Source organism: Silurus aristotelis (assembly GCF_946808225.1).
Source record: "Silurus aristotelis genome assembly, chromosome: 7".
In the NCBI taxonomy this organism is placed as follows: domain Eukaryota; kingdom Metazoa; phylum Chordata; class Actinopteri; order Siluriformes; family Siluridae; genus Silurus; species Silurus aristotelis.
The window spans coordinates 25,135,797-25,157,461 of record NC_139580.1 but is presented as its reverse complement, the minus strand read 5'-3'; the positions used below and the strand labels follow the sequence as shown (position 1 = coordinate 25,157,461).

The window sequence follows — 21,665 nt, the reverse complement described above, 5'->3', positions numbered from 1 at the left end:
TTGAAATCTGCCCCAATCACCAATCGTTCTTTCCTAGGTACACTATCTACCACTTAATCTAACTCACTCCAGAATTTTCAGAGCATAGGCACTGATGACATTTATCATCACCCCTTCAACTTACAGCTTCACGTTCATTACCCTATCAGAAACTCTCTTCAATTCCACTAAACTCTTACCTTCACCCCAACAACATTTCTCTTTCCATCCACACTATGGTAAAACAGTTTAAATCCACCCCCAATGTTCCTGGTCTTACTCCCTTTCTACTTGGTCTCTTGGACATGCAACATGTCTACAGTTCTCTGAACCATCATATCAGCTAACTCTCTCCCTTTACCAGTCATAGTACCAACATTTGAAGTGCCCACCCCAACCTCCACTCTTTTACACTTCTCCTTTCCCTGCTGTCTCTGTAGACATCTTCCCCCTTTCATTCTCCTCCATTGGCCAACAGTAGCCGAATTTCCACTGGTAGCCTGTTGGCTAACAAAACTGTACCTGTGGCGGTCATTCGTAATCCGGGCCTCGACCGATCCAGAATGGAATTTCGGTTTGTTATCCGCATAATTAATTTGCCACGGTTTATGTTGGATGGCCTTTCTAATGCAAACACCCCCCCCCCCCCCCATTTATCTGGGCTTGGGACCGGCACTAAGAGTGCACTGGCTTGTGCAACCCCAATGGCCGGGTTAATTAGGTGTATAACCTAAACTTCAAATATCACTGTTTTGACATTTTATTATAAAAATATAAAAAATGTTTATTAGAAGTTTATAATAACCCTTTAATAAACAACAATGCACCCCCCCCACACACACACACACAAACACAAACACACACAAACACACACACACACCTTAATAAAGCTCTAAATGGATGCTTGTCAAACGTTTATTCACAGTTTGTTTTACATTGCGACTTGCAAAACTAGACTATCTGTTGAGCAAACATCTGCTGAGAAAATGAGTATTGATTGCATAATTAGCAGCAATAATGCATCTTTATTAACTCAAAACACAAAACAATTGAGCAAGAATGAATGAAAAACGAGTTAATGATGTAAGGACTAACAACTAAAAGTTGAAAAAGCCAACAATACTTTTATATTCATATAAATATATAAATATATAGATTTTATACCAATTTTTATATACAATTTTATACTATATAGTAGTGCTATATTGGGTTTATGTAATCTTATAATAGTAACCATTAGATATATTTTACTATAGATATTTTCACTATATTCAAGATATTTTTGCTGGATATATATTTTTTTTTGCAATTGATAATCAGCATTAGTAATTTTCTTAAGACATTTATAATGTTCTGTAATATGTTTTTTTTCCAATAGGGAATATATATACAGTATATATATTTTTTTATTATTATTTTTATAAATATTTATTATTTATTATTATAAGGGCAATAATTGCTAATCACACCTATATTGCATATGCAGTAGATTGAGACAAGGCGATAGAATTTGCTGTGGGTGAGGACGAAATAGGAAAATTAGTTGAACCTTGTAGAATGCAGTGATGATTAAATGTTTGGTTTGGATTGTTGAGAAGCGTATTGAACAGCAGCAGTAGCCGGAGACAGTGAGAGAGAGTGTGTGTGTGTGTGTGTATGAGAAAGAGAGAGAGAGAGAGAGAGAGGGAGAATTTCTGTCTTGGTTATGTTTAGACTTGCAATGGATGACGTCTGAGCTGTAGATGTCGCACACCAGGTGCTTAATTTAAGTTCGTTTCTCACCCCATCTCGCACCTCCTCTCTTCTGGCACCCCAGCTCTCTCCTTCATGCCTTCTCTCCATCGCACTTTCCTCTGGTCTTACTGTACGTGCACACTTCTCCCCTCCTCTGTTCACTCTTTCTCTCTTTTCTTTTATCCTTCCCCCTCTCTCCACCCTCTTCACTTTGTAATTGGATTCTATTTCCAGGCAGCTATATGTGTCTGTCTCTTGTGTTTGTGTCTCACACCCCATTTTTCTTTTCTCTCTCACTCTCTCTCTATGTCTCTTTGACTCTTTGTGTGTGTGTCTCTCTCTCTCTCTCTCTCTCTCTCTCTCTCTCTCTCTCTCTCTCTCTCTCTCTCTCTCGCTCTCTCTCTCGCTCTCGCTCTCTCTCAAAAATTCTCTCCCTTTCTTTATGTCTGTCTGTCTTTTTTCTTCCCACTCTCTCAACAGCTCTTGTATTGCAAACCATTGTGTCACTACTTGCAAGTAATTTCTGACAGGCCAGTAGTCTACTGTTATAGAATGTTTATGTAAAAAGAAAAACATTGTATATTATCTGCTGGATGCAGCTGGACCCTCAGCTGTCCAGCAGTTTGGTGTGCTGCAGACTGTTCGGCCTCTATCAGTGCCAGTGGTTGTTGCTTGTCAGCTTTTAGGTGCTCGACTAAAGTTTGTGATTGTGCTCCAATAAGTTTGACACAGTTCCTGAAAGCCTGCTGATGAAGAACAGACCGAAAATAAGGCTAATAAGAGACAGAGTTAGTGACAGGGGGAGGTGAGTTAAAAAGAGTGACGTTTCTCCAAAAGAGAGATAAGAAAGACGATTGGTCGGTGTATGGTTTTTGAGGACTGCGGTCGTATATAAGAATGGGTCCGATGAAAGAGTAAGTGACTGAGTGCGGTTAAGTAATAGAACAAAGACAGCAGAAGATGTCTGGATTTATTGTGTAGAGACTGAAAGGGAGAAGAAAAGAGAAGAAGAAAATATGGGCGTTCCTCATCAAGCCAAAAAGCAGTCACCTGGAAGAACCAGCAGTGGCCGCTTGGTGCCACACACGCCTCGGCATGCTCGCTCAGGCCAGATGCGACATACTCCACGTGCCGTTCAGCCTTGGATACCGCGAAAGCAGGCTGCACACACTTTGCAGGGACATACACACAGTCATGCACACTTGCACTCGCACCGCTCGCTGTCTGCTCAAGGTGGTCCGAATCGGCCCGGGAACGGACACACACACATGCACAGTTACACACACCTGTCAGCTCATGCTGACCAAGGTGGCTGTAACCTCTTCTGCTACCTGTGTTACGGTGCCTACTGCCTTGGCCTGATGGTCCTTTCATTCTGCCTTCTTCTCCTCCTCTCTCCTCCCTCTCCTCGCTCTCACTCACACCCTGCATCTCCTCAAACTTCCTCTGCCTCCTCTCAACCTGACGAGTTCATTCCTTTGTCCTCCTTATCATCGCTTGCTGTTCCTTTCTGCCCTCATCTGGCTTTCAACTTCTCCTCCAACCTCTCTACCTTCTTCCCTTTTACTTCTTTTCTCTCCTCCTCTGGCTCGCTTTCTCTGCTTCATCCGGATTCAAACAACTTTTTGTTCAATCTCACTTCCCCTCTTTCTCCATGCTCCCCCTCTCAATCCCACATTTCACACGGTTCCTCCACTTCATCCCCTGACTCCCAACATGGCTCTTCATCCTCCTCTTCTTCATCCCGCCCCTTTATGCTGGTCCCTCCATCTCTGCTGCTCTTGCCCCGCCTATCACTGTGTCGCACTCGCCCTTCCTCTTCTCGCTCTCTCCCCTCCCTTCTGCTTTGCCCACCTAGTTTCACAGACCCTGCCCTCTCATCTCTGGAGCATATCCCCTTGGCGGGTGCCACACCCCGCCCCAGGACTTTGCTCAGGCAGCAAAGCCTCCAACAGCCCCTCATCCAACCTCCAGCCTCAGGCCTTAGTTCCCGTTCAGCCATCTCACAAAGCTTGAATCAGCTCCATTCTCAACCTGGAGGAGGGGGTGGAGGGACAGGGCCGGGTGGAGGGGGAGGAGCAACATCTACGGCTCAACATGGAGGAACTGGAACTCGAGGTACTGTAGGGAGTACAGCAGGGGGCGGAGCTTCCCGCTATAGGTCAGGAGGCACAGGGAGCCGGGTCTTGAGGGGGAACCCGGGCAGCTGGGACTACATGATGAGCCAGATCAAGAACCGTGGCCTGGATGTCAAGTCTTTCCTGTGAGTCACTTAACTAGAACTAACTAAAAAACACATTGCCTTTCAGTTACAATCTACCTTAAAGCTCTGAAATTCTTTCTTAAGCATGCATGGGTTCCTGAGATAATATTGTCTGTCCAGTTGTGAATGCTACAAAGCCGAATGTAGCAGGCAGCATGGAGATGAAAAAAGCTCAAGGTCTGGGTCCATTCCTGATTTCAGCTCACTTCCGATACATGTGGAAAGCACATTACTGAAAATACGGAATGCAAAACCCTGATTTTCACTCCTACACTAGGACATTTTTATGACATTGAGCTTGCTATGCTTTCTCTCGTTCTTACCTCTAAGACTGGGAGTGTGGCTGTCTCTCCATCTGTCTGACTCTTGGGATGTGCATGAAGCTGTATTTTTGACCTGTTGAATATTGCTCCCATCCTTCATAACCCCTGCATGTCTGGTCAACATTAATCTTTACCGTGAAGACATAACTTTGTATATGGTTTTTATATGCTGGAATATTGCTCTCATTTTTTTAGTCTCTCTGGCGTGATATGTGTATGTGATGAGTCCTATCTTGCACACTACAAGACAGTGTTACTGTAGGACATTTGCCTACTGCATATAAGTAAAATTATAATAAACCAAATTATATAATTCAATATGAAATGTACTAAAGTTTTGGGACATCTGACTTTTCCAGGCATATGTGGTTCTTCTTTAAATTGTTACCACAGATTTGGAGGGACACCATTGTATAAGATAGCATTACATTTTCCCATTGTCTGAATTAGGAGATACAAACCTGTCTCAGCTCTGGGCACAATGTCAGCTCCATGGAGATATAGTTTACATGAGTGGAAGATCTTGAGTGGCCTGGTATAGGGTTCTGACTTAAACCCTATAGAACACTTTTGGAATTAATTGGAACGTTGTGTGCATCTCGGGTCTCCTCACCCTACACCAGTGCCTGACTTTACTAAATGCCCATGTGGCTAAATAAGCACAAATTTGCACAGGCTGCAACCATCCAAACCATATCTTCATTAAGCTGTCTTTTTGCACAAGAGCGTTGTCATGCTGGAACAGATTTCTCTTGATTCAAGAGAAAATGTCATCCTACCACATCCAAAAACGACCTATAAGATTCTGTGGCTCCAACAATGTGGCAGCAATTTGGGGAAAAAACACATTTGGCTGGAAGAGTCAGGTATCCCAGTGTTTTGTCCAAGTAGTTTCTAATGATGTAATGATATAAATGAATTTCAGTGTTTCTCGCTTTTCTCTAAATTCTACAGCAAACAAAAAAAAGTAAAAAAAAGAAAATGTTGACACGTGCATGTTTTATAGAATTTTTTCACTTTTAAAAGTTTAATATTTCACCATTTTTTGCTTTTGTCCAGAAGTATATGCTAAATATTATAGTATTTTAGTCTCAAATAAATGAACCAGCCTTTTTTTTTTTTATATTTAAAATAAACATAGAACTTTATGGCCACTGATCAGGTATAACATTATAACCACCTGCCTAATATTGTGTTGGTCACCCTTTTGCTGCCAAAACAGTCCTGACCATCCAGCATTAACAACATTAACTTCTTCAGCAATTTCAGATACAGTAGATCGGGTGTTGAATCCACACGAACCAAACTTCGCTCCCCACATGCATCATTGTGCCTTGGCCACCCATGGCCCTGTCACTGGGTCACCACTGTTTCTACCTTGGACCACTTCTGATAGATACTGACCACTGCAGACCAGAAAACACCCCACGAAAGCTGCAGTTTTGGAGATGCTCTGAAACAGTCCTCTAGACATCACAATTTGGCCCTTGTTAAACTCGCTCAAATCCTTACGCTTGCACATTTTTCCTGCTTCTAACACATCAACTTTTAGGACAAAATGTTTACTTGCTGCCTAATAATATATCCCACCCACTAACAGGTGCCATAATGAAGAGATAATCAGTGTGATTCACTTTACTATTCATAATGTTGTCATAATTCCTGGTCAGTATATATTATTTATTCGATGGCTTAAAAAACATAGACAGGCTGAAAAATCTGTTGAAAAAAAAAACCCAAAAAAAAAACATGTCTAACCTAAATTAAAATAAATAAGATGTTTCATGAAAAAGATGTATTACATGACACTTGCAGGCATCTCAATAGATTTAACTTCAAACAAACACGTTTGCATCCTTCTTTTTTGCTGTTTTTTTCCCCCAACATATGGTCATGTTGGGACATGTAGTTAATTGAATTATTATGGATATTTGTTTGGAATGAGGGCAGTATGCCAGAGCCAGGCTGTAATTTGCGCTGAATATTTAAATAGCACAAGGATGGGATAAATGAGCAAGTGCCTTCACACACTGCTAGGTAAATTGTTTTTCATTACCTAGGTCGATTTTAAAAGTATTAACGCGTTTATTCATATGTGAACAACACTGTTTTCTTCATTAAGTGTTAACAGGAGAGCGCACCACCTCTAGTGCAATGTGACATGTTCTGCTGCATTGGCTTGAAATGAGGTGCAATATCTTGCCACAGCCTCTTGGGCATCATTGCACTTGTTTGATGGATATGTCAGAGTTTTTTTTAAAGAGCACTCATGATGTATTTAAACATTAGAAAAAAGAGAGTCTTAGAGTTCTTTGTGTGTGTGTGTGTGTGTGTGTGTGTGTGTGTGTGTGTGTTTTTATTAGTGTTTTATGTTCTAGACTTTAATGAACATATCGAGGTATTTAATGAACTAATGAATATAAATATTTTACTAAAATCAGCTGCATCCTATTAGTTTTTTTGATGATTAGTCATGTCTTAAAAAGGTTTTAAACCTGGATGTTAATATTAGTTTATAAACACAATCAAATTAATTTTTTTAATGTAATATAATTACTCATGATATTCTTACACATGGCCATATGTTTACTTTTGTTTACAATATAGGTGAGAATTCGAAAAAGTCAACAATTATGACATGGTCAAATTAATTACAAAGAGTGTTAATAATCAGGATACCTTTAAAATAATTGTCAAAAAACACAAAACAATACTTATAATAATTAAAGATACATGTACAATCATATTTTAATATGGACTTTATTGGACTTCAAAAATATAACAGTAACATTGTGCAGGCTCATCAGATGAAATCTGTTTCTTTTTTATTTAATTGTAATACCTTTAATAAAAGCAAAAGTATGAACCTGATAGCGAGGAGCTCCTGGAGGTTGTGACATGCGCCATTCAGAAGCTCGATATAGTTTGGCCGGCCCGTGAGCATAAAACCCCTCCCTCGGGCAAGCTTATCCCGGCATCACAGCCACCGTGTCGGGGCTTGCCATTTTTTCTGACCTGCACATCAAGGTGTCCAGGTCCCTTTCTCATCCCGCCCCTTTAGCCCCAAGACTGCAGTTTATTCCAACGTCTCAGGGTTTAGGGATTATGGCTATACTGTCATGCCATGGGTTGAAGAGATGCTAGCATGTTATCTCTCCACGGGTGTGGCATCTTCCCTTAAACCCCCAACATTATCCACCAAGCCCCTGTGCATTACCTCAGCACTAGTGGGTAAGGCTTACGCTTTAGCAGGCCAACCTGCTGCGGGAGCTGGATCTGGGAGATACTTTGGGCAGAGTTTTCTGAGATCCGCTGTTCCCACCCACATGAAGGAGCTGGGGTTTCGACTGAATACCGGGAAGAATGTGCTTTCTCCGTCACAGAGAACCACCTATCTCTGCATCATTTGGGATTCGGCGACTATGTGTGCGCAGTTTTCCTCTGCCCGCATAGCGCCCATCCTCACGGCGGTCAGGAAAGTCAGAGAAGGGCAGAGACTGTTTGGGCTCATGGCAGCAGCGTCCAGTGCCGTTCTCTCAGAAGGGCAATCCCCTCCGCACGATCAAGGTCACACGGTGGTGCCTACATGCCTTAGATGCATTGAGAGATCCCAGTTTCCTACTGCACAAGGTCTGTGGGACAGTGTCCATCTGAGGTGGCACATTAATTGCCTAGAAATGCTGGCCGTGCTTCTGGCTTTAAAGCACTTCCTCCCGGACCTCAGAGGCCATAATGTGTTGGTCCGCTCGGACAGCACCTTGGTGGTCTTGTATATCAACCACCAGGGGGGGTCTGCGTTCGTGCCCCCTGTACAGGCTGGCATGCCAGATCCTCCTGTGGGCCCTGGGGAAGCTCCTTCAGAGCAGCTTATATAACAGGCTGTTTGAACAAAGAAGCAGACAACCTGTCAAGACCCTCAGGTGGTGGAACAGATTTGGAGAAATTCGGCACAGCACAAGTACCGTCGCACTGTCCCCTATGGTTCTCTCTACATCCACCAGGCCCACCAGGCCGTCCGTGGTTCACGGACCTGGTGGCCCTCCTTAAGCAGCCTTCATGGGAAATTCCTCTGCCCTAAAGGGGCACAGTTTAGAGGCTCAGGTCTCTCCACCGAGGTGGTAGAGACATTCTTCAATCCAGAGCTCCCTCCACAAGGAGGTCGTATGCCGCGAGATGGAGATCTGTTCAATGCGTGGTGCTTCTGGGCACCAATTGGTCCAAGTCCAAGTCCACTGCAAAGTTGGTTCAGTGCTGGAGTTTCTGCAGGAGCAGTTTACAAAAGGGTTGGCTCCGTCCACCATTAAAGTCTACACATCCGCCATTTCGGCGTATCACGCCCCCCGTGTCTGGGCATTCACTGGGCAGAGACCCACTCCTGACTCGTTTTTTTTGTGGCACCTGGAGGCTGAGGCCCCCGGTGCGTCCAAGAGTGCCTGGGTGGGACCTGGCCGTAGTGTTGGAGGCTCTATCCGAGCCCCCCGTCGAGCCTTTGGCCAGACTTTGTGGAGGCACTTGTCCATCAAGACCGCTTTCATGCTGGCCATCTGCTCTCTGAGGAGCCTGGGTGATTTGCAGGCTCTCCCTGTGGCCCCCTCTTTCCTGGAGTTTACTCCAAGTATGACCAGTGCCCTTCTACACCCTAGAGTGGGTTACATCCCCAAGGTGCCCTCGGTCGTCCCACGACCTGTCAGGCCCCAGACATTCAACCCTCCTCCATTCTTGACCCCCGACCAGGAGAGGTTGAACCGGCTGTGCCCGGTCCGAATGATGGACTGTTATGCCCACCATAAGAGTCCCTGAAGTAAGTCGTAACAACTGTTTATCTGCTATGGCCCTCCGAGGAGAGGCCTTCCTGCTCATAAGCAGACGCTCAGCAGGTGGATTATTGATGCAATTGTGTCTTCTTATGGGTCCTCTGGTCTCCCTGCTCCATTTGGGGTCAGAGCTCACTCGACCCTGAATGTGGCAGCCTTAAAGGCTTGGTCCCTTGGTCCTCTATATATATATAACATTGATAATACCACTACATTTGAAATTGACAAACGTTAGGATCTATTAAACAGCAAGCAAATGGCCAGGAGAAATGAGCACATATAAAGGCTTTGACAATGTGCAAATTTTGATGGCTAAATTAATGGGTCAGAGGATCTCCAAAATACCAGGTTATGTGGGATGGTTATGCAGTGGTTAGTACCTTTAAAAACAGGTCCAAGGAAAGAAAACTGGTAAACAGGGTAAATAGTTAGGGTTATGGGCGTGTTGCCACAGACTAGAGTGCCACTGCTGAACCCTTGTCAAGATTCTGCAGTAGGCACATAACCATCAGAACTTATCTGATCTAATGAATCACATTTCCTTTTCATTATGTGGGCAGCTGGCCTTTGCATCGCTCACCTGTGAAAGGGATGGAACCAGGATGCACCTTAAAAAGAAGGCAAGCTGGGGGAGGCAGTGTAATGCTCTGAGCAATGTTCTGCTGGAAAAAATATCCACAGCTCTCTGCAAAAATGGTCCAAGTTTTTGAGGAACCAAATTCTTTAAATCTCAACCCTTTCGATGATCAGTTGGATATGCTGGACAAACAAGTCTTAACCATTAAGACACCAGGTTTTGATTGGTACAGCTGTTTTGGAGGCATAAGAGAGATATTAGGCAGGTGGATTTAATTATATGAATGCTATGTGTATATGCCTTTATGTATTACTGTTTGTGTGTGTGCATTTTGTTTACGTGCGTGTATAACATTGTCTGTGGCAGGTCAGGTGCACGGGTTAAGCTCCTGGCTGCAGACTCACGTTAAGCCTGACACATTGATCTTCTGTTTGCAGCCTCATTACACTCACAATAGATAGTAACTGCAGGATGGGGGGAGTGGAGCAGGGGAGCGAGGAGAAATATTAGAATCTGCAGTGAAATGCATCCACCTTTATATACTTTTGATTATACATACTTTATTAGTTGCACATTTTAAATAATGGTAAAGGTAGGGAACTAAATGTGAAAGGCTGACAGCAATTATTGCTCTGTTGTCTATTAATAGAATGCTGCTGACAATCTATATATGACAACAATTGCTCAGAGACAGAAGATTGATCATGTGCATTATGTGTAGGTGGCATTTCAAGCACAGGACGTCGGAAAGAGAGCAGCTCATTTATTTTACAATTCTTCCCTACCCACAGTCAAGAGTAGCTGTCCAAACAAGGAGGAGACTCGCATTCACAACCTGTTTTGGAAACTGACACAGAGCGAGACAGAGACAGAGCGAGAACGAGACAAACAAGGTTTATTGAGGGTTCCTGCTCTGTAATCAATGTGAAGTGTTGGCATTGTTAACAGCCTATTAGAAGAATCTGTCTATCTGTACTGAGACTAGAAACTCCCAAACGCTGTTTTGTCTACACTTTGTGTGCCAGCCTTAGTGTGTGTGCGTGTGTCTGCATGGGGTGTTTTTGTGCGATTGTATGATGTGTTCCTCGGGTCCTGCTAGGGAACCTGTCACTTTTTTAAGGGCATTATGATATGGAAGGTAAAAATAGGCAGTGAGTGTCAGAGATGCCCAGGAGAGCATGAGCAAGACATTGAAACAGACAGATGCTTTTTTTTTTTCAGAAAGACAGAATGCAATTTCGAGGGTGAGTGAGAGAGAGAAAGAAGCGAAGGATAAATGTCATATGGCAGGCTTAAATGTTTGGGAGGTGAGTGGTTTTTACGATCAGAAAGCAGAGAGTGAGCGAGTTATAGACGCAGATAATGGAAGGGGGGGGAGAAAAAGTGGAAAAGCTGTTGAAATAGGTGAGGCTGGAGGGATTTTGAAGAGGGCGAGCTCAGACAAGAGGGCGGTTAGGAGAAAATGGAATGACATTACAGATCGAAAAAAAGGATGAGCGAAAGAAGAAAAGGAAAAACCAGGATAGAAAAGGCGATGGCCTAGAAAGCAGTGGTACACCCTAGGCACCTTGGTCTGGCCTGACTCTCAAATAGAAACAATTAGTCCAGATCTTCCTAATGAGGCACAATTAAATCTGCACTCTGCAGGGAGAAGGGATGGATGGACGAGATAGACGAGAGAGAAGGAGACAGCAATAAAGAGATAGAGTGGTGGTGATAAAACAAGGGGAATGCGATTCCTAAAGGGCCAGATATTGAATAAACCTGAGTGTGTGCATGTGTAATGGGGCCCTTTGTGAAGAAACTCATTGAAACCAGTTTTTGTTTGTTTACACCAAAACATCCATTAAAGACCATTGAAGGATGGGATGCAATATCCAGACAGAGCTTCATATCTATATACAGGAAGCTTCCAGAGTACCAGCATCGTAGTTTTGTTTTATTGGGGCTTCAAAATTCCACGAAAGAGATATTGTGCTGTTATTTTTGAAGCTTGATGCACTATGGGAATCTCAGGCCCTGCTGTTTTGCTGGTGATCGTGCTGCTTCTTTTTACATTGTCTGTTCTTACTCTTTATATTTCCTTGTTTCTTTCCAAAAATTCTTCTCTCTACTATTTTCCCTATCCTCTCACATTTGCCTGTGGTAAAGGGAAGGGAAGATGGTGGTTATGTCTCTGGCGATCGGATTGGCTGAGCAGGATGATTTTGCCAATCTACCTGACCTACAGGAGGTAGCGCCCAGTCAAGAAAACCCTGCCGACAAGAGGTACTGGCTTGCTTATGTACATGTGAGTGCATGTGAGTATGTACACGTGCATGTCTGCATGATGGGCCCTTTTTTCTTTTTCTTTTTTTGAATGAATCAATAAGAATGTGAAAGTATTGTGTAGTTTATGTATTTAAATGCTGGAGTGTGTGTGGGTGTGCAAGAGCAAATAGCAAATTGTACAATAAGAAACACACTACATGTATTATTTATTTTATACATAGCATATAGGATACAATTTGAATAGTCATTTTTTTTGCCAATAGAGAGGCTTTTACATGTACTTAACCAACCCACACTGTATTGCATGAAATCATTGGCTTTCTGCAAGATTAAGGGTGCTACATGTACCATAATCTGGGAAACTGCACATTGCTGAAAGTAGAAGGTGAGGATGTAAAAGGCAAAAACAAGGAACAAGATTACAAAAGGGAGGATACACTTTCTATTCTTGGTATTTTTTGTATTCAATGGTACAGGATGTAACCTGAAATAGTGACAAATAAACAAATTCAATATCCGAGAGAAGCATCCGATCAAATCAATCTCTTACAATTTAAAGTGTTCATACTGATAAAGATAATGACATTTTCATAATGATTTTGTTTTTCAATAATTGTCTGTCTGGCATACGTTTAAGCAGATGTGGTTTCTGGCTTCTTGTGCGGTCTTGTAAATGAGCCTAAGATTGAAGTAAATTCACTGCTAAAACTAGATGCTGTGTGAGAAGATTTTGCTCCTCAAGCTGTTTTTTCTTTTTTTCATTATGAATTTGGAACGAATGAGTGCAAATGGACTTTACTTTTTAACTTCTGCAAGAGCTCATGCTGCTCTAACTTTCTGAAGAAAGGACAGAAGCTTTAAAGCAAATACCCTCATTGATACACAAGTTTTTATTCAAAAATATTTGATGTGCACTTGGAATCTTTGGGCTGATTTTCATTTTTTTTTTTCTTTATGGCTGGTGGCGAATGTTACATTTTCTCAGTGAGCACTTAATAGTTTTGCATCACTCTGACATCACAGGACGCTGACACATTGCTAAAAAACTTTTTTTTTTTTGAAAAATGGAAAAAGGTAGGGTTCCACAAATAAGAAAACACTAACAAATCCGAAAACAAAATAACAAATGCAAAAACAAATAAACAAAGGCAAAAACAAAATAACAAATCCGGAACAAATGAACAAATCGGAAAACAAAATAACAAATCCGCAAACACATTAACAAATCCGAAAACACAACGACAATTCAGACAAACCAGAAAAGGTAGGTATAGTTTGTGAATGGAACACTTAGCGATCATTGGACAAGACACCTGTCATTCAAGATATACAGGTATGAAATCTCATAACTTTGTTTTTTGTACATTTGTAAAGTTCTCTGTTTACTTAAAACTATTTTTTTATTTTGTTTAGTGCACCATTAAATATAAGAAAATAACAGAAGTAAACATTGGCAAGCAAGGAGAAACTGTTGTACTTCCTGTATATCTTAAATGACAGGTGTCTTGTCCAATGATCGGTAAGTGTTTCATTTGCAAACTATACCTACCTTTTCCGATTTGTCTGGATTGTCGTTGTGTTTTCGGATTTGTCAAAGTGTTTGCGGATTTGTTATTTTGTTTTTGGATTTGTTCATTTGTTTTCGGATTTGTTATTTTGTTTTTGCCTTTGTTAATTTTTTTGCTGATTTTGCACTTCTCGGCCACCTTACTGTTTCCTACAAAAACAACAACAACAAAAAAAAAAACAGAAAGAGCACCAGATCTTTTTCTTACTCAGAATTTGCATTGATGTTTAAATATCATATTAAAGAGAGCTTCTGAGTAGAAGCAGAAACTCAGCTCGGCTAGTCAGAGCTCTACATAGCATGATAGCATTAACGGTGATATTAGCATGAAAGTTGAAGCTTCTGAATCATATTGTTTTTGAGACAAAGTAGCAAAGCATTGCTGCAACTCACTCTTTAGGTAGATATGACCTATCTACCTAAATACTATACTATATGATACTATATAAGAGCCAAAGTATCATAGCCATTACTACAGCAAAAAATGAAAGATTAAAAAAGATTTTTAAAGGTGCAGTACAAAAGGTAAATTTGAATCAAAGTCATGGAAGATCACATGCTTATTAAAAAGATCTTACTGTTAAATATAAAGATATATAATATACTGTTATATACATAATAATTTAACAATAAAATGTTTTAATAATAAAAGCCATTTATTTTTGCCCATGAAACTAGCCCCTAAGTACAAACCGGAAATTTGCATAACACAGAACATTTACAGGAAGAAAGCACAATTTAGCATGTTTAATTAAAATGATTGATCTGTAATACTATTTACACTACACTCTTTTAAATATGTCAGATATTTTAGTCTTTCTGTGTTTTTTTTTTTTTTTTTTTTTTTGCACAGCTAACCTGTGAGAAAGGAAACTTAATTACAGTGAAACAAGTAAAAAGTCTAGCGTCTAGGTGACTGCATAATTTTTAAAGATGGTGTACGGCTCTGTGTCGTTAATAGCGAGCTCATTAATCATTCTAATAAGATCTTCACCTGAGGCACATGGGGCTTCACACACGCCACCGGTTGCTGTGTGGGCCACAGCTCTGCCACTGAGGGACTCGGCTTTGTTTTTCACAAAGGCACACTTAAAAAGCTGTCATGCTTTTTAGCATTCATCCTGAGCAAATCGACTCTTTTTTTCCCCTCGACTAATTTGTTTTTCCTTACTCTACAACACTTTTATCTCCTCTCTCCTGGTATGACTGGACTTGGTTTCTCTTGCATGCTCTCTTTTATTCTTTTGCTCATTATTTTTACCCCTACTTCCTCCCCGGTTCTGGTTAGTGGTAGTGTGTGTGTGTGTGTGTGTGTGTGTGTGTGTGTGTGTGTGTGTGTGTGTGTGTGTGTGTGTGTGTGCTGAAGGTGTTCAGGCACGTATGTGTGCATTTAAACTGAGGACTCAGCGAGAGGTCTCATTATTCAGCAGCATGCCAGCCACTTACATAAACATTCATCTATAAATAAAGCATTTTACGGTAGCCTAGACAACAACAGAAAAACAAAAACCTGCACATGTGCTAGACACTGAGCCGATGTTTCGTATTAGTATAAAACTGACTGACAGCCCGTTTTGCCTGCAAAGTACTTAAATCGTTCTTTGGAGTGTTTGTATTATATGGTTTAGTTGTTTTATTTGGTGTGCTTGTGAATAATCCTCATCTCTTTTCTCAGCCCTAACAGCTAGAATAGCTCAGCTTTGATGATTTACAGCATACAGGCAATTTGCCAAAAGAGAGTGCATTAAGAGACTGGCATTAGTGTGTATGCGTAAGAATAACACACAGGTTTCTCTCTCTCAGAAGAGCTTTTTACGTCACCTGAACTCACGTGTGATTTACTGATCCACTCCGGACGTTGATGGTCTTCTTGTAACCTTGTGCACTTAGGATGACAAGAGAACACCATCAATATTAAATCCACACAGCACTTTCATTGTCTTCTACGAACTTATAAGTTCTGTAAGTTTCATCCCATTCTCACTGGACAAAATCGACAAAAGCAGGGAGAATATAAGGACCATAGATTACATGCTTTCACAGACACATGATGCTTATGCTAAAAAAGTGCTGCCTTGCAAATCTAGGGAAAGCTGCAATGAAACGCTCTACTTTATGGAAATTTTTTTTTACAATCGACACAAACCGCTGAGCTGGTTGCCGCTGCTATTCTAATAATCACCCAGAGCGTTTGGATAATCTGGTAGCCGTTCTGCATTAGAATATCACAGTTTGGCTAATATGGTGTGAAATAGCATGTTTAATGTGAAGCAGTTTTATCAGCTAACAGACAGGATCAGAGAAGATGATGCATTATATCCCATATGCGTGCACACACGCACACACACGCACACACACACACACACATAGACACACACCACACACAGAAATAGTTTTCTGCAGACCTTCTGTTGATATAGTTGCTGTAGCCAATCAATGCTATGCCTGCAATTAAGCCTAACCCTACCCTGAAACAAAAGCGCTACACATTTATTTTATTTTTTTTATGAAGACATTTGAAACTGTGGTGTCATTGTGAGGATGTTTGGTCTCACAAAAGGCCAAATGTACACACGTGCACACACAATTTTGTACATAGCTTTGAAATTGTTCCATATCTAATAACTTGATAGTTATGACGAATGTGTCTGATGTTATGTGCTGTGGCTTGTATTAATTTTGCAACATAGGCTCAGGTTTTTTTAAAGAACTTTAAAGAATCTAAAGAATTAGACATTAAACCACTAGGAGTGAGAGAGCGAGAACTCATATTAAAATAAGTGAAATAATTGTCCATATCGTAGCAATAGAGAACAATAATCTGCTTATTAAAATAATAATAATAATTCACGCATATACATAAAACGTTTTTTTTTAGTATTTGACTTGGTCAGGACTAAAAGGAATCTGGCCCAGAAGCACCCACTGTGATGGTGGCATTTAGATTGAATGGCTTCAGTAGGGAACACACACACACACACACACACACACACACACACACACACACACACACACACACACACACACACACACACACACACACACACACACACACACACACACACACACACACACACACACAGCATGTCTTTTCCAGCCAGTGCTCATGTAAGATTAAGGGGATCAGTATTCTCAGTAGCCTGAGTAGGATTAAGTAATGCTTTACATGATTACATTTATTGATTTTGCGCAGAATTACATGTAGAGTAATGTACTGCAGGACAGAACCTCAAGGACAGAACCTCAAATACCCCAGACTTCATAAATGAATCACATGCATTTTGAAATGTGCACAAAAAATACTTGATTAGGCATGACACAGCAGTTTTGTCACATAATTTACATAAAAAAGTTGTAGTATTATCATTTTTTGCTGTGTTGCATTGTTGAATGTATATAGTTAATTACACTTTTTTTTTTTATTGAGAACAAAAAAAGAAGGAAAAAAGCTGTGATCATTTGTGTAACCTAAATACTTTTAAAGGAATAAAGTTAAGGATTTGAGTATGGCTCTGGTATAAAAGGGTACTTGAATGAATAAATGTTGGCATTGCTGTATATGCGGTTATTTTATATACTGTACACTATATGGAGAAACGCATGTGAATACCCAAGCATATTATTTGCAAGTGTTTTTTTTAACATCCAATTCCACATTTAGTCTACATTTGCAGTTATATAACCTTCACTCCAACCCATGTACACCTTATCTCCATGCAGCTGGCTTTGTGCTTTATTAAAGTAATAGTGGCTGAATGAGCACAAATCTCCACAACCACACTCAAATATATACTGGAACATCTTTGCAAAAGAGTGGAGGTTATTATAACAGCAAATAAGGAGTAAATGTGGAAATGTTCAAGAAACATATACAAATGTTTTGGTCAGGTGTCTTTAAATAAATACAAATATATATATATATATATATATATATATATATATATATATATATATATATATATATATATATATATATATATATATATATATAATATACAGACACATGACCATAGAATATGTATATTTCTATATACAATGCACATAGTTAAAAAGTTCAAGGTTTAATGTTTAGCAGCTCAATTGGTTGCCCAACAGTCCTGGTATTTAAAATCCCAGACCTTCTAAACTCAACTAAAGACCTTTATCCATTGAACTACTATGAATTTTACTGTTTGGTGTATCATTAAATATGAACACAGAATTATTGAGATGAGTGTAACCAATATAAAACAGTAATTAAAAGAAAAAGGTCCCAATGATAACTTCGAAGTAGCTGGAGAGATACACAGTTAAGATAGAAGGAAATAAAAACATTTTGAAATTACATGCTGGATAATACCATTTAAAACAAGATTCTCTGAGATAATCAGACAGTTATTACACTGCCAAAGCACTATATACACCAGAACCTTAAAGCTGCTTGTCAAGCTCAGAACACCATTCTTGTAGTGAAGCATGGTGGTAGTAGTATCATGTTCTGGTGATTTATTTTATCAGCAGGAATTAAGAAAATATTTAGGGTTCAAAATAATTTTGGCAAGAAGAATGGGTCAGACTATCAAGTCTGGATATACAAAGCTGATGAAGGAACATATCCCATAGGACTTGCATATGTAATTTCAGCCAATGTTAATTGTATTGATCCAGGAAGTCTAGTTGACCTTTGTGTGTCAGTAAAGTAATATGTAAGCCTTCACAATTCAATATATATTATTAAATTCCATTTCATTTCAGGTTGTAGGATGACAGAATGTATTAAATAAGCATGCAAGAGACTGCATGTACATAATGTACATTGGATGTTTGCTTATCCTTCAGTGTGGGTGCATGAGGATGTCAGATTCCCTGCCACACAGTTAGCTCAACAGCCTTCTGAGATTCCACCTCACATCAAGAAGGGTAAATGTTGGACGGGGCTATTTAGAAATAATCCTCACTGGGAATAAAAGACATGCTCTCACTCTCCTTTGCACACACACAGACACATACAAGGATCTCAAATGGTTTGTTATGGTTCATTGGTCATTTTTGTTCTGCTGCCTGTGAAGTAAAAGGCTGTTCAATTTTATAGGGCACTTAGTTTCACTCCCTCTTTCTGGAGCAAACAATTCAGCTTAAGGTTTGCTTGATAGGTGTAAGTGATCCTCTTTGCGGGGTAGGTGAACTCACAAAAGTGAGTACACCCTTTACATTTCAGCAACCATTTTGGTATATCTTCTCAAGGGACAATACAATAGAAATGAATCCTGGATATATTTTAGTCACTGTGCAGCTTGTATAGCAGTACATATTTAGTGTCCTCTGTAAAATAACTCAACATACAACCATTATTGTCAAAATAGCTTGAAACAAAAGTAAATAAACCCTAAGTGATAACAGTTATACGTCATTTAACCATGCAAAGACACATGTCCTATTCATCATGTTCATGTTTTTGTCTGCTTGACATGACCATACAAATGTGTGTACCGGTATCTTTTATTAGAGCAGATAAAATTTGGTGCTTTGAGAACAGTTCTTTCATACTGACCATTGAATGTTCAACATGGTACCTCATGTCAAAGAATTTTCTGAGGATTTAAGATTACAGTACAGTGACCAAGATCATACAGAGGTTTTTTTTTTAACAATTTAAATTTCTATAGTATTGTCCCTTGAGAACATATTTTTTGCCCCTATCTCCACTGAGCAATGTCCTATCTACCTCTACATTTATTTTTTAGTACAGTTTTATTTGAGAGCAAAAACAAGAAAGCCACCTCTCTCTCAACCTTACAGCTGTTATACCTAATAAAAATATACATTAAATAAATATATTTAGTTCACTAAATTGTTTAGAATCACTTTCATGCTTTATGGTGACTAAGTGACTAAAGTTTAATAACAGTGTGTTGCTCAGTCCTGCTTCACATGCACCAGACTGCTCCTTTCTTTAATCCCTTCATTAAATTTCTAAAGCATAAAGGCTTCCATCACATGTATTTTAAGGGGAGTGGTAACTCAGTGGTTGAAAGAAGTACACACATCCTTCACTTAAGTAGAAGAACAGGTACTCATGTTTGTTTAAAAAATACTCAGGTAAAAGTTGAAGTACTGACTATACTTTTTTGCTCAAGTTAAAGTAAAGAAGTTTGGGCTCTGACATGTACTTAAGTAAAAAGTAGCCATTACTACTATTTGTTTTAGTGTCATGCTGGTAACTGGACCCTACGTCATATTAATATTAGGGCTGTCAATATATTCAAATATTTAATCGTGCTGTTCTAACTGTACCTTGAATTAATACTTTCGATTTTTTTAATACTCTAGTCATGGACAAATATTGATGCTTTATGCAACTGCATGTTTATTATTCACACCTCTGGTGGTTAAGGTGCCGGATGACTGACAGGAAGGTCGGGAGTTCAAGCCCCAGTATTGCCAAGTTGCCCATCTTTGTCCCTTGAGCAAGGCCGTTAATCCTCTGTGCTGTATGTAAAAAAAATAAAAAATAAAATAAATAATAATAATAATAATTATACTGGTCTGTAATGTATATGTGACAAATAAAGCTAGTCTATACTATTCTAAGTGTATCTTCCACCAAGGATCCATTGAGAAGCGTAGTTCAGTACTGTCTGTGCTTTTCCTCCAGTGTTGTAATTGGGATGTGTGTAAAATTTTTATCTGATTAAAAGGATTTTTCATTTACATTTTTTTTTCTGTTTTGCATTCACCCCAGTCAGAAGCAGCGTGTGACCATATATCTTTTGTATATATCTACCATAGTAGCTTAGTGGTTCTGACTTCTGATAAAAAAAAAAAGTAAATTTATTCCTAGCACCACCAAGCTGCTATTGCTGAGCTCATAAGCAAGGCCTTTAACCCTCAACTGCTCACTTGTAAAAATGGGATAATTATATTTTACTTTTGATATGGGTACCTGCCAAATAAATCTGCCAAATTAATAAATGTGTAAATGTGGCAGACAGACATTAATAACACCATCTTATCAAACACAGTGATTTGACTTATTTCATAGGCCACTATCCCATAATATTTATTATTTTACCCTATTTTATCTTATTTTGTGTGTTTTTTGCTGTACCATTAACTGTGTTCCATAACAGTTTAATAGGGTTGATCGGTTTCAGCAACATTTCCAGCCTAATTACATCTCAAAAAAACTCTTTTTTGCAAAAAGCCTTTACTTTGATTTCTTAAATGTGTAACATTTCTGTAGGTCACAAACACACTGCCTTTATTTTTGCTTGCAGTAATTCTGTGATGGTTTAAAGCTAGAGTCAGTGGGTTATTGATCAGCAGGTTGGAGGTTCAAGCCCCTGTGCTATCAACCTGCCACTGTTAGGCTTTTGAGCCTTGTTTTGCACCCTCTCTTCGCTCCAAGAGAACCCAAACAAGCTGGCATATTCTATTTCTATTTCTACTTCACATTAACAGCATTATGACAGATGCCCTTATCCAGAGCGACTTACAATTATTCCATTTATACAACTAAACAGCTAAGGGTTAAGAGCCTTGCTCGAGGGCTCAGCAGTGGCAGCTTGGGGGTGCTGGATTACCAGTGAGCTACCACCATTTTTCAACAAAATTAATTCTAATCTATTGCAGTAAAACAGACTTTTAAACATTTTGTTAAAGTTAGATTCATTTTAGATTATTTGCTTTAGCCTTATCTGGCAACCCAGTCATTACTTATAGAGCAAACCTGTTACCATGGATGTCAATTAGCACATGTTCTAAATTTTGACCACTAAGTACAGCCATAACTCTGTGAGGCATGTTACAGGCTGCGACAGCAAATCAACAGAGGTAATCAGTATTAGGAATGTAAATCCCATATGCAGGTGGTAAAGCAATACTTCAGTGCTTAAAAAGTGACATGCTTTTAATTGGAGATGATTTGCTGCTGTTAAAGATGGTTCCAAATAAAATCTGTAGATTCAAGAAGTTACTATACTAATATGTACTGTATAGCTAAACTTACAAACCATGATAATGGATTTGGTCTGTACAGTAATTAATGTTAAAAAAGTCTTCCACGTTGGTTTAAGATTGCAGTTGCCATGAACCTTTTCTTAATTCAAATGAACAACTGATAATGATGACACTATAATAAACTGTCACCTGTCGCTTA

The 21,665-nt window shown here is 39.6% G+C and overlaps 1 protein-coding gene across 2 annotated transcripts in view; it reads left to right on the top strand.

The window, feature by feature from the left end:
- syt7a (synaptotagmin VIIa) overlaps positions 1-21,665 on the top strand; it is a 146,459-nt gene that overhangs the window by 101,527 nt on the left and 23,267 nt on the right. For both annotated transcript variants that reach the window (XM_083546320.1, XM_083546319.1), the window contains 2 exons: positions 3,572-3,976; positions 11,842-11,958. In XM_083546320.1, coding sequence (XP_083402446.1) covers positions 3,572-3,976; positions 11,842-11,958 — 522 coding nt within the window. The remainder of the gene's footprint in view (positions 1-3,571; positions 3,977-11,841; positions 11,959-21,665) is intronic.